At 43.0% G+C, this 12,570-nt stretch overlaps 1 protein-coding gene across 1 annotated transcript; it reads left to right on the forward strand.

Annotated features, from left to right (window-relative positions):
- Positions 1-322: 322 nt before the first annotated feature.
- LOC148779134 (uncharacterized) lies at positions 323-934 on the forward strand. Its single transcript, XM_088856599.1, has one exon. The coding sequence runs from the start codon at positions 323-325 to the stop codon at positions 932-934; it is 612 nt and encodes a 203-aa protein (XP_088712725.1).
- Positions 935-12,570: the final 11,636 nt, after the last annotated feature.

A 12,570-nucleotide genomic window follows, 5' to 3' on the forward strand; every position in this document is an offset into this window, starting at 1 on the left:
CACTCTATAGCTAAATGTCGCAAGAGGCTAGGAACGTGTTATGGATGTGGCAAGCTTGGCCACTTGATCAAAGACTTCCCTATGAAGAAGCAGGAGAACCGACCCAAGGCTCAAGGTCGAGTGTTTGCACTCACGGAGCAGGAGGCTAAGGTGTCTACCTCAATGATTTGAGGTACGCTCTTTGTTTATGATAGAGGTTAGAATTCTGATAGATCCTGGTTCCTCTCATTCTTTTGTTGCACCTCATTTTACATGTCATCTTAATGTTGAATCTTCACTCTTTGACTATACTTTAGTAGTGTGCACACTTGTGGGGGATTCTATGGGGACTGATTTAGTATACAAACTATGTGGGGTTTTGCTTGAGGGGTGTGTCCTGCCCATAGACTTGATACTTTTAGATATCCAGGACTTCGATGTTATTTTGGGCATGGACTGGTTGTCCACACACCATGCCATTGTTGACTGCTTTGATATGACTGTGATCTTTAGACCCCCTACCCAACCTAAACTGTGCTTTGTTGGTATCAAGGATGCTCCCCCTTTACATTTTATTTCGGCCCTTCAGGCTTATCGTCTTCTAACTAAAATATGTATTGGATATTTAGCCTATGTGGTAGAGAATCGAGATGTCCAGTCCAAGTTAGAAGAGATACCAATGGTAAGAGAATACGCTGAGGTTTTTCCTGAGCAGTTGTCCTCTTTGCCTGCAGTAAGGGAGATAGAGTTTAAGATAGATGTGGCCCCTGGTACTGCTCCCATCTCTAAAGCCCGATATAGAATTGCTTCAACAGAATTGAAGGTGCTGAAAGTGCAATTACAAGAGTTGTTTGAGAAGGGGTTTATTCGACCAAGTGTATCACCTTGGGGTGCACCACTCCTTTTTGTGATGAAGAAGGATGGGTCCATGAGGCTTTGCATTGATTATAGGTAGTTGAATCAAGTAACAATGAAAAACAAGTACCCTCTGCCTAGGATTGATGACCTCTTTGACCAACGTCAAGGGGCCCAAGTGTTTTCTAAGATTGATCTCCAACGGGTTATCATCAATTGCATGTCAAGGAGGAAGATGTTCCCAAGACCACGTTCAGAACCCGATATGGTCACTATGAGTTTTTGGTAATGCCATTCAGATTGATTAATGCCTAGGTGGTGGTCTTTATTGATGATATTCTGGTGTATTCAAAGAGCCAAGAGGAGCATGTGCAGCACCTAAGAGTAGTACTTCAGACTCTTAGGTCAGAAAAGTTGCATGCTAAGTTGAGCAAGATTGAATTTTGGCTTCCTAGTGTGGCCTTTCTTGAACACATTGTTTCTAAGGAGGGGGTCACGATTGACCCTTATAAGATTGAAGTTGTACTCTGGGGAAGACCGACCAACATGACTGAGGTCCATAGCTTTTTGGGGTTAGCCGGATATTATAGGTGCTTTGTAGAAGGATTTTCGAAGATAGTGTTCCCTCTGACTCGTCTAACCCAGAAAAATGTAAAGTTTGTGTGGTCAGATGATTGAGAGAAGAGCTTCCAAGAACTAAAGAATAGGCTGACCACGGCTCCGATATTGACCTTCTTCGAAGGAAATGAGGATTTTGTAGTTTACACCGATGCCTCTCATAAAGGGCTCGGATGTATAGTTATGCAGTGAGGGAAAGTCAATGTGTATGCCTCCTGACAGTTGAAGTCGTATAAACATAACTATCCAACTCATGATTTGGAGCTCGCGGCTATAGTATTGACCTTGAAAATATGGAGACATTATCTCTATGGAGCCAAATTTAAGGTATTGACGGATCATAAGAGCCTCAAGTATCTGTTCTCCCAGAAGGAGTTGAATATGAGGCAAAGGAGATGGATGGACCTAACGAACGATTATTATTGTAGCATCCAATATCACCTGAGCAAGACTAATGTGGTAGCAGACGCTTTGAGCAGGAAACCCGTAGTATCGGTGGCTCATCTGATGGTCTAAGAGATGGAGTTGCTAGAAGATGTTGTATGGTCAACCAATCGGATGATTTGGTCGACTTGTTGGTTCAATGCCTGGGTGGGCTACTAGTATGTGAAGCAGGGGTCTTTTTGCTCAGGCTTTTGTTTGTTGCTGCTCCTGTAACCATCATCCGACTCTTTGCCTTCTTCGTCAAAGGCAGGGAAGAGTGAGGAGTTATGTCTATTCTTCCCAAGTTCTTCTTTGAAAAGAATGCCCCCTCGTCTTATAAGACACTACTGCTCTGAGAAGCCGACGGTGCCTTGGAAGGCAGGAGACTTGTTTCAGAGTGGACGTACTTCCCTCTAGTTATTAATTATTGTAACCACGATTTTGTAATCCTTTTGTTCATGAAATAAATCTCCATTTGGCTTGAATGCTTCTTATTACCCTGCACCTTTTTCTTTTCTTTTCTCGCACATGGTTTGCTCGCCTTTTCATTTTCCTTTGCTTAGTTCTTATCCTTGCTGATGGTGAGGATAAGAAATGGTTTGAACGATGTTCGTCTTGCCCTTGGGGCAATCGCCTTTTGCCTTGGCTCAGATGGTTGGGATGCCCTTGCGGGTTTTCGTCCCTTGGGGTATGCATCATTTCTTTTTTAACACTTGACCTCTGCGGATGGCATCGGGAACGTAGTTCGCTTGCCCATCTAGTGTGGTGGTGCATGAGTGCACGCTGAGCTCTTGAGTGAGCTCGATATTCACATGGGCTGAGGGGAAGTATTGCATACTTGAGGAGCATTTTACCGGCAGTGGTCATGTCATTCTTGGTGAATAGAGCCATGCATGCAGGGCAGTAAATGCTGCATGAGGGGGTTGCGTGGGATTACACAACGTCTTGATTATGTCTCCTCCATGCCCCGTCGAGATGGAGCGTGATCTTTCACACGTGTGGCACATTGTTTCACGTTCCATTCGTACTTCCGTACCTCTGAGTCACACGACATTTCGCTTATGCGGTGATTTAGTTCGCACGCTAGTTGTGCTTCTGTGCCCTCGTTTTTATGTGACGTGTTGTTCCGCGCTGCGTTGGCACTCCCTCATGATTGGGCCACGTGTCGCTCTACCGGTTTTGTGCAATACACCATCTCTTCCTCTTTGGCTTTATAAAAGGGATGCACAAGAGCAGTTCTCATGTTTACAAGGGCTTTTTATCTAGAGTGAAAACCCTAATTTCTTTTCTATCTTTTACCTGCACCCCTCTTCATCATTGCTCTTTGAGTAGAGTCTCTTGCTACCCTCCAGTGTTTCCATTGACGACCATGACTGATACTACTTGACTCCTCCAAGTATTGTCTGCCTGTTTATTTTCTCTTTTTAGCATGCATTTGGTCTGGCCATGGCGATGTTTCTTTTCGGATTAACTCTTCCCTTTTGCTCTTTTTGACTCTCGTTTGTAGTGGAAATCTTGGACGTGGACATTCTGCCCCATGAGGAGGGATTGGGAGCTGATCCTAATACCGTTATTTCTCACGAGGTAGAGCGGTCGTCGAGCGCCACTCATTCCGGAGGGGTTGCTTAGCCAGAAAGCCCTGAGGATGCTGTGGGTGTCTTGACAGGGAGTGGGTTGGGCTCCAACCTAGTCGCCAGGTACGAACGTGGCCATATGACTCCTGCGAGTGCCGGGCAAAGTGTTTCCTCAGGAGCAGAGGAAGAGAGGCGAGAGGGAGAAAGGAGCAAGGGAGCCAAGGGTCCCCAGTGTGTCCCCTTACTTTTAAAGAAGAGCACCCATTCAAAAAGGAGGGATTCATCCACTACAGATGTGTTGTTGGTGACTTCTTCCACAAAGCATGTGAAGTTTGCTGTTGGTGTAGTTTCGACCCTACCTTTGTCAGCGTTGGGTTTCACAACGCTTGTTGTGAAGCGCATGCTTCAATCTAGACTTCAAGAGATCAGGGAGTGTGCCCTTTCTGATCTCAAAGGAGAGATTGTGGTCGTCGAGGCTTGCGCGGCTGGCTTAGAAACTGTGTACCCCGACAAAGAGACGTTCGATCGGCTGAAGGGGTTGTTGTGGAGTCTTGGGGGTTGGGGAGCCGAGGCTCTCTTATGCGAGACTTCAGTGCAGAAGGCCCTTGATGTGCACATAGCTCCCTTATAAGAGATATTAGCTAAGCAGCGGGCCTTCGTACAGGGTCACGAGGAAAACAAAGAGCGACTTTCTACCCCGCAATGCTCACTTTATGAGGAAGAGGTGGAATTCTCTCGTCAGATTATGGACGCAGAGGAGGAGATTGCATCATTGCAAGTTCGCACGGTTGATTTGAAAGCCCATCGGCATCAGCACCAGGAGGTGATAGCCATGAGGTCCGCAGATTGAAACATTTGAGCTCTGACGTGAAGGAGGTCCTTGATTCGTCTGAGACAATAGCCAAGAGCGTTTCTTTTCCTGAAGAGCGAAAGCAGGCTGCGCTGGAGGACGCGCAAGATTTGGAGGCTACAATGCGCGAGGCCCTTGACCATTTTTTAGGATCCTTTTATTCTATCTTGCGAGCCTTCGAAGCTCGTCAAAATTTTGTAACCCTTCAACGTGTATATGAGGGAACCTTGTTTCTTACCTTCTTTGAGAAGGGGAATGAGGGGATGAACTCAAAGGCCTACTGGGTACGCATTTGAACTCCTTCATGGTTGTCTTTAACGCCCAACAGGGTTTTCGTTCAAAAACTTTGTGTATGTGTGTGTGTGTGTATATATATATATATATACATATATATATATATAAAGTCTTCCCAATGTCTAAAGGCAAAAATGAACAGTGATTTCGCCTATGCTCATCACCGTCCAAAGTTCATCGCACGGTCACAATTGTTTGGTAGTGTTTTATTTTTTATAAATTAGAATGATCTAAAATTTGGAGCGTGTGTACATATTAGTGAGCCGCACTTAATAAAAATATGAAACAATATTTTGCAAAATATAAATTGACCAAAATATCCCAATAAATTTCAGGGGTATTTTGATTAATTTATATTTTTTGAAGTATTATTTTTTTATATTTTTATTAGATTCTCTGATTTATGATGAACACATGCTCCAAAGTTTAGATCATTTTGATTCTTAAAAAAAAAATGAAAAATAAAACACTATTGGACAACTGTGACCGTGCGATGAACTTTGGACTGTAATGAGCATAAGCAAAATCATTGTTCATTTTCGCCTATAGGCGTTGCATAGTATTTTTCGATATATATATCTATATATATATAGGGAAAAGTTTATATAGAGCCGAGGCTTGAAATAATCAAATTAGGGCCTACCTCAAAAATTTCACTATAAGAGGTTGTTTTGATACCCAAATATCCTCAAATTGATCATCTCGACATCAAGATGCATGGACATGAGAAAAATGGATTTCAAGTTTTGGAAGTTGTGTATTTTGCAACACATTTTTGGACCGTCAATTTTCAAGATTTTTAAGTTTTCATAGATCTGTCAATCAACACTATTTTTGAAGCTTTAAACTTTATAAACAAAGATGAAAATATATTTTAAGGGTATCACAAAGAATTCCAGTATTGGAACCACATTTCTTGACACTAGTTGAAGGTAGGCTCTAATTTGATTGTTTAGAGGCTAGGCTTTATACAAACTGCACCCATATATATGTATACATTTTTTTTTTTTTTTTTTTTTTTTGAGGAGGTGGTTTTTAAAGGTCATACCGCTATGACCATAGAGAGGCTTGTTTAAAGTCTTACCTTCGAGACTGCCAGCAGTGTGTGCTTTTAGGGTTTCTCACCCATATAGGGTACACCCTGGATGGTCATTGCAGTGATGTATTGACCTCCCTCAACAAAGAGAAGTTGCCTTGGTATGAAGTCATCCATGATAGGAAGAAGGGGGAAGGATCCTGCCTCGACAGGGTGTCGAGGGGTTTTGAAATTGCGACCTTGCGCCTCTGAGCTCTTTTGATTTTTCCCCCTTTCTTTAGGAGGACGAGGCTCTTGAGCTCGGGGTGCGGGTGTCGTATCTGCTTGGCGAGCAGCCTCCCTTCTGATGCTTTTCATCTTGCCGCGATCATGATATACTTCCCATGGTGTGGGTGTTCTTGTAGGCACGCGAGGAGTGGGTGGTTTCGAAGTGCTGTGGACAGGACCTCGAGCTTGTTCAACCTCCTTCTGTTGTGGGGCTTCAGCTTCATGAGTTTCTCATGGAGGTAGAGATTACCCATCGGTTAGGACTATCCTACCACTTCGTAGATAACTTTCCACAATGGATCGAAATCCGAAACAGTGGGACAAGTCGTGCCCTTTTAGTTGATGATAGCGACACCAAGAATCTTGATTTCTTTCGATGATCTGCCTTCGTTTCTTGAGTAGACAAGGTGTTATCATCTCGTGCTGCACCATTATTTTGAAGAGGGCGGGAAACAGGTGTAGAGATAGTTCAGTCATAGGGGCATCGTCCGTCGACTCCTCCTGGACTATGACCGTATGGGAAGCTTCCGGAGTTTCAAAAGCCTTCTTAAGGTCTTCCAAGTTGATTTGTCCTTTTTGGATTAAGGCCTCAATGTGCTCCTTCAGCTGAATGCAGTCTTGCACCAGGTGACTTAGCATTCGATGATATGCACAGTAGCTGGGGTGGTTTACAAGCTCCACTTGTTTCGACCTTTTGATGGCCGAAAGGACTACCATATCTTGTTCGATCAACATCCTCAGGAGATTTGGTACCCACGACTTGTTGAAGCTATAATATTGATCCAGACTCCGTTCGAACTCTTCGGTTTGATAATAGCTTTGTGGCGGGGGAACTTTATTATAATTTTGTTTTTGAGGCAACTGCTGCTGCGTCCCCCCTTGATTTTTGGATGTTAGCCCATGAGAGGTATCTAATGTTGGTAGATGAGTAACATTAGCTATAGGTTTAAAGGTGGTCGTGACCGCCACTCTGATTAGATTCTTTTGTTGGTTAGCACAGGGGTTAGACCTGTTGTTACGAGCTTCACACCCCCCCCCCCTGACATTTGGGCTTGATGTCGTCCATGAATGGATGAAGCCTCAATAAGCTTTCAATCTTAGCTGCTTTTGTGATCATGTCAGAGAAAGTAGTGGGGTTGGAGGCTTCAATATGTAAGAAATTTTCTCTCTTCATGTTCCTTATACATGTATGCACAACCTCAATCTCGCCCATGGGGTTGCTCCAGCACATGGCAAGATGTCGTAGCCTCGCCCCTACCCCCTATTGTACTTGCCGGAAGGCAACAGGGTGCGAGGCCGCGAGCATAAGTAGCGAATGCCACTTAGGTGGGAGTGCACTCAATGTTTTGAAAAGAAGGAAATCAAAGCCAACCACGAAATAAAAACCAACTAACAAGAACACAACCCATAAAAACCAGGAAAATCCAAGTCTCAAAATTTCATAAGATAGATCCAAAATAGTACAAGAGACTCCAAGGCACCAAAGGCCAAACAACAATTACATAGCTTCAATATCAAAGACAACTATGTGGCCAAACTGCCATCTAAAACATACAATCAAAGAGAAGCCTCCACTATAAGTACGAGACTCCAACCACTAGCCATGATCACCAAAGTACCCGCCCACAACCCGCGACTGTCACTCTACATAGATGAAAGTTAAAAGGGACGAGCTACAAAGCCCAGTAAGTAGATCACGGTGCTATGCTTTCATGCCTATGAAAATCATCTCACAACAATGCTCAAAGTGCTATGCCATTCTTTTAAAATATGAGTCATGTGTCATAATCATATCTATCAGTGTGATGTGCATGATTCATAGTGAAGCAATAACATATCAGATCAATCATATATGATATAGAGCAAAGGTCAATCAAATCATTCAACCATACAAATATTAGCAAATCAACATATTAAGGTAAGCATCAACAATTACCAACTAACTCATTCCCTAATTCGCCTACTTACGAAGTAGGAGCCCTATCCATCAAGCCAAGCCAATCCCATTTCTTAGGACTTCTACCATCACTCAAGAGGGAAGATAATGACAATGGGTGACCCATTCAGTAATGCCTTCACACGCACACACACGGTACCTAGTGCGCTTTGGGGCTTTTGATAGGCTCTTGGCCTTGCAAGACACTGCCTTGTCTTTGCATCTTTGCTAAAGGGCACTACACTACCAAAGGGGTCCCAATAGATAGTGCCCATGTATATTTTGGGGGGCACGACCCTCCCAGGTTCATATCACATCCTAGCTCCTTTCTTATCATCGGGAGTCAGGGAAAGATTTCATTGTGGTGCAAGTCCATGCTCCCACATCACATCTTATCATGGTGCAAGTCCATGCTCCCACATCACATCTCATCGTGGTGCAAGTTCATACTCCCACATCACATATCACATCGTGCGACAAGTCCATGCTCACACATCACATCTCATCGTGGTGCAAGTCTATGTTCTCACATCACATATCACATATCACATCGTACGACAAGTCTATTCTCACACATCATATCTCATCGTGGCCATGCAATATGCTCAAAGCATGTCTATGAATCACAAAGCACTTATCACATAGCTGACCACATGGGTCTTATCACATAACACTTAGCATATCTCAAAATCATGCGCACATATCACTGACCACATGGGCCTTCATCACATAACATATCTTAAAATCATGCACACATATCACAACAGAACATATATCATATTCGTGCACACATATCATAACAGAGCATGTCTTACTACATGCATAAATAACATAACATAACACGTCTTACTACATTCATTTATATCATAACAGAGCATATCTCATTATAATGCATTTATATCATAGCTGAGCATGTCTTACTACATGCATTCATAATATAACAGAGCATATCTTACTACATGCATTCATATCATAACAGAGCATATCTCATTATCATGCATTCATATTGTAGCTGAGCATGTCTCATTATCATGCATTCATAACATAACAGAGCATATCTCATTATCATGCATTCATTTCACAATAAAGCATGTCTTACTACATGCATTCATATCATAGCTGAGCATATCTCATTATCATGCTCTTTCATATCTTAAGGCTCATTAGATCAAAAGACATCATAACATCATATTTCTGGCTTTTCAATATGAATACAATTCACCTTCAAAGGCATATCATGGGACTCAAAAATCATTTGAACCTAAGACCACTTTTATAACAATCTAAGCTCATAAAAACATAACTTTCATGAAGGGAGTAACCCCAAATTTTGGGTTAAAGTTTTCCAAACTGTTTGATATTCTTGAACAAAGCTCATGTTTTCACAGCAAAAAATCTAGGATGACATACTCATAGGAAAATAGGTATAACATTCAAAACACAAAGAATTCAATCATAATTCTAGAACCATTTTCAAAATAGACTCATTCATCTATAATTTAAAAGTGGTTTGACCTTATTTTGATATGTTTTGGCCGCTGAAAAGCTCTACACAAAAACATATTAAATCCCTATAATTTCATTTCACAAATCAAGCATGCTTCAGAAAATGGCTAATAACTTTCAAACCAAATAAGATATTTTCAAGGGATATCTTCCATGATAAAATAGACTCAATAAGCTACTTGTCCACAAAATTTCATGATCTAAGGAGGTATATAGGATACTCAAATAGTTTCTCAACTTGAGCCACAGTTCTGGAAAGCAGAGCACACTCTAGCAGGATTTTAATAATATGCACCCGCACCCATTTTCACACCCATACTTATACTTAAATCTCATACTTTTATAAGCTAACAAAGCATACATCAATCTAAAGTATGAAAACTAGATCTACTTACAGCACTAAATGAAACTCTAAAGTGCTCCACACTGATTTCACTCCAAACACCAAGCTCCACAAAGATTGGGTTCAAACTCTGGGGCTTAAGGCTAAGAGGGGTCTCAACGATCAAAGCCTTAAGGTCAGAGGGGGAAAACGTGGGTGAGAGAGGGCAGGGAGTAGAGAGAGAGAGAGAGAGCAAACCCAATGGATGGGCATGAAGGGGGTATAAGTAAGTTTGGGTGATAGTAGCATGTTATTGCCACATGGCATCCAAGAGGGCATGCATGAGATGAGAGAGAAGGGCAAGCACGGGGTACATCATCATGAGATGGAAGCATGCAATTTACAAGTGGCATGAAAAAGGAGAGTGGGAAAGCAAGCATGGGGGATATTATCATTATGGGCTGAAGCAAGCTTGTTCCACATGGCACACATGCATGGAGAGAGAGAGAGAGAGAGATCATGCAAACATGAGAGAGAAACGTTCTCCTTGGACTGTCGTACACCACCCATGCCCAACGACGCATACAAAGACCCACGCTCCCAGCAATGAACTAATATGTCCGTGCGTACAATGCACATCCATATCTATTCGCACTTGCTAGCACACCATAACCATTCGCGCTCAACAGCGCTCCAATTCACCCGCACGCAAAAGTGCAATAGCCATCCGCCAACCCAGCCGCGCATCATCGTGCGCTAGCTGCTCTCAACGACACTCTTATTAACCCGCGCCTTACTATGCACACACAAACCTGCACTTTCACATGTGCACACACATTTGCCCGCACGCGCTTTAACAGGTATCCACGCACAATCGCTTACTCGCGCTTATCCTCGCACTGATCTGTCAGTGCTGTCACAAGTGTCCGCGTGCTAGCTCCCTCGTGCCGATGACTCATCGGCACAGAACAATACGCAGGAAAAGTCCAGGTCCTTTCATCATTCGCCCCTTAAAAGAATTTGTGTCTTCAAAATCATACATTTGCTAATCAAGCAAATGGGGGTACTTATCTCAGATCTCATCTTCTCGTTCCCATGTTAACTCTTCCTTTGAATGGTACTGCCACAAAACACGGACTACAGGGATTTCCTTATTCCGCAATACCTGCACCCTCCTATTTTAGTATCAGAGTTGCCCAATGAAAGGCAGGTCCTCTCTAATCGAAACCGGTTCATATCTCATAATGTGGGTCGGGTCGAGCTGATACTTCCTCAACAAAGACACATGGAAGACATTGTGGATGTTCACCAATTTGGGCGGTCGGGCAAGTCGATATTCCACACCTCAAATTCTCTCCAGATCAAAAGGTTTGATAAAATGTGGGCTCACTTCCCTTCATGCCAAATCTCATGATGCCCTTTGTTGGCAACACCTTCAAGAAAACCCGATTACCCACCTCAAATTTGAGGTCTCTTCTTCAGTTATCGACGTAACTCTTCTGCTGACTTTGAGCTGTCCTGAGCCTTTGTCGAATCAAAGCAATCTTTTCAGAGATTACTTGGACTATTTCTGGCTCTAAAAGCCTTCTTTCACCAATCTCATCCCCACAAATGGGTGACTTGCACTTCCTTCCATACAAAGCCTCAAAAGGCACCATCTGAATACTAGTTTGGAAGCAATTGTTATAAGCAAACTCAATCAGGGGTAAATGATCATCCCAGCTTTCCCTAAAATCAGTGATACAAGCTCTTAGCATGTCTTCTAAAGTCTGGATGGTTCTCTCTGATTGTCCATCAATCTGGGGGTCAAAAGCAATGCTAAAAGTAGGTCTCGTCCACAAGGCTGGCTGCAGACTAGTCCAGAATCTAGAGGTAAATCTAGTGTCCCTATCAGACACAATGCTGACTGATATACCATGTAACCTTACTATCTCCTTAATGTACAGTTGGGTCAGTCTATCCAAAGTGTACGTTGTGTGGATCAATAAGAAGTGGGCAGCTTTGGTCAGCTGGTCCATAACGACCCAAATACTATCATGCCCTGAACTCGATCTAGGCAAACCAGAAATAAAATCCATAGAAATATGCTCCCATTTCCATTACGACATGGGTAAAGACTGTAACAACTCGGCGAGTTTCTGATGCTTAGCTTTCACTTGCTAGCATGTCAAGCACCTAGAAACAAACAGTGCTACCTCCCTTTACATGTCATTCCACCATAAATTTTTCTTCAGGTCTTGGTACATCTTAGTACTTCCTGAGGGTATAATATAATGGGAGTGGTTTGCCTCCTTCAAGATAGCTCTCTTCATATCCTCATCATCCGAGACGCACACCTGCTCTCTGAACCGCAACAAGTCATCATTTCTCATATATAAATCATATCCCTTTCCCAGCTTTATCTCTTTGACAAATTTCATAAGCTGGGGATCCTTCTTTTGAGCGAACCGGATCTACTGAAACAGTTGGGGTTTTACCCTTGTACAAACGTTCATACCCACTACACCACTAAGGGTCGGAGCCGGATGCCAATGAATAAGATGATAGGCCAGCAAAGACCATCACAATATGCCATCCTATCTGGATGAGCGTGATGGGATTCAAGATGGCTGACCCTCGCCATCTTACGCACAGTCTTGGACCTTACGCTCAGGGGCCTCAGCAAGCAAAAGGGACTTGAAGGCATCAACCCTCTATCTAACATCGGTTTGTCATTGCTTTCGCACGGTCGAACACGTTCACCCAGAAGCCCAACACTCAGATTCACTCCAGGATCTGGGACCCAAGAGCCAGCCTCAGCAAAGGACATGGCCTCTCAGGAGGATGCTTCATAAAGGAAAGCCTCTTCACCCATAACATAGGAAAGCAGAAAGAAGAAGTTTCTCAAAACAACAGGAGAAACTACTTTCC

This window comes from Amborella trichopoda, chromosome 13 (genome assembly GCF_054954075.1).
Source record: "Amborella trichopoda isolate Santa Cruz 75 chromosome 13, AtrichopodaSantaCruz75HAP2 v2.0, whole genome shotgun sequence".
Taxonomy (NCBI): Eukaryota; Viridiplantae; Streptophyta; class Magnoliopsida; order Amborellales; family Amborellaceae; genus Amborella; species Amborella trichopoda.

Excerpts from the sequence above, each read along its gene's own strand:
- LOC148779134 (XM_088856599.1), top strand. The coding sequence starts at position 323 with ATGGGGACTGATTTAGTATACAAACTATGTGGGGTTTTGCTTGAGGGG.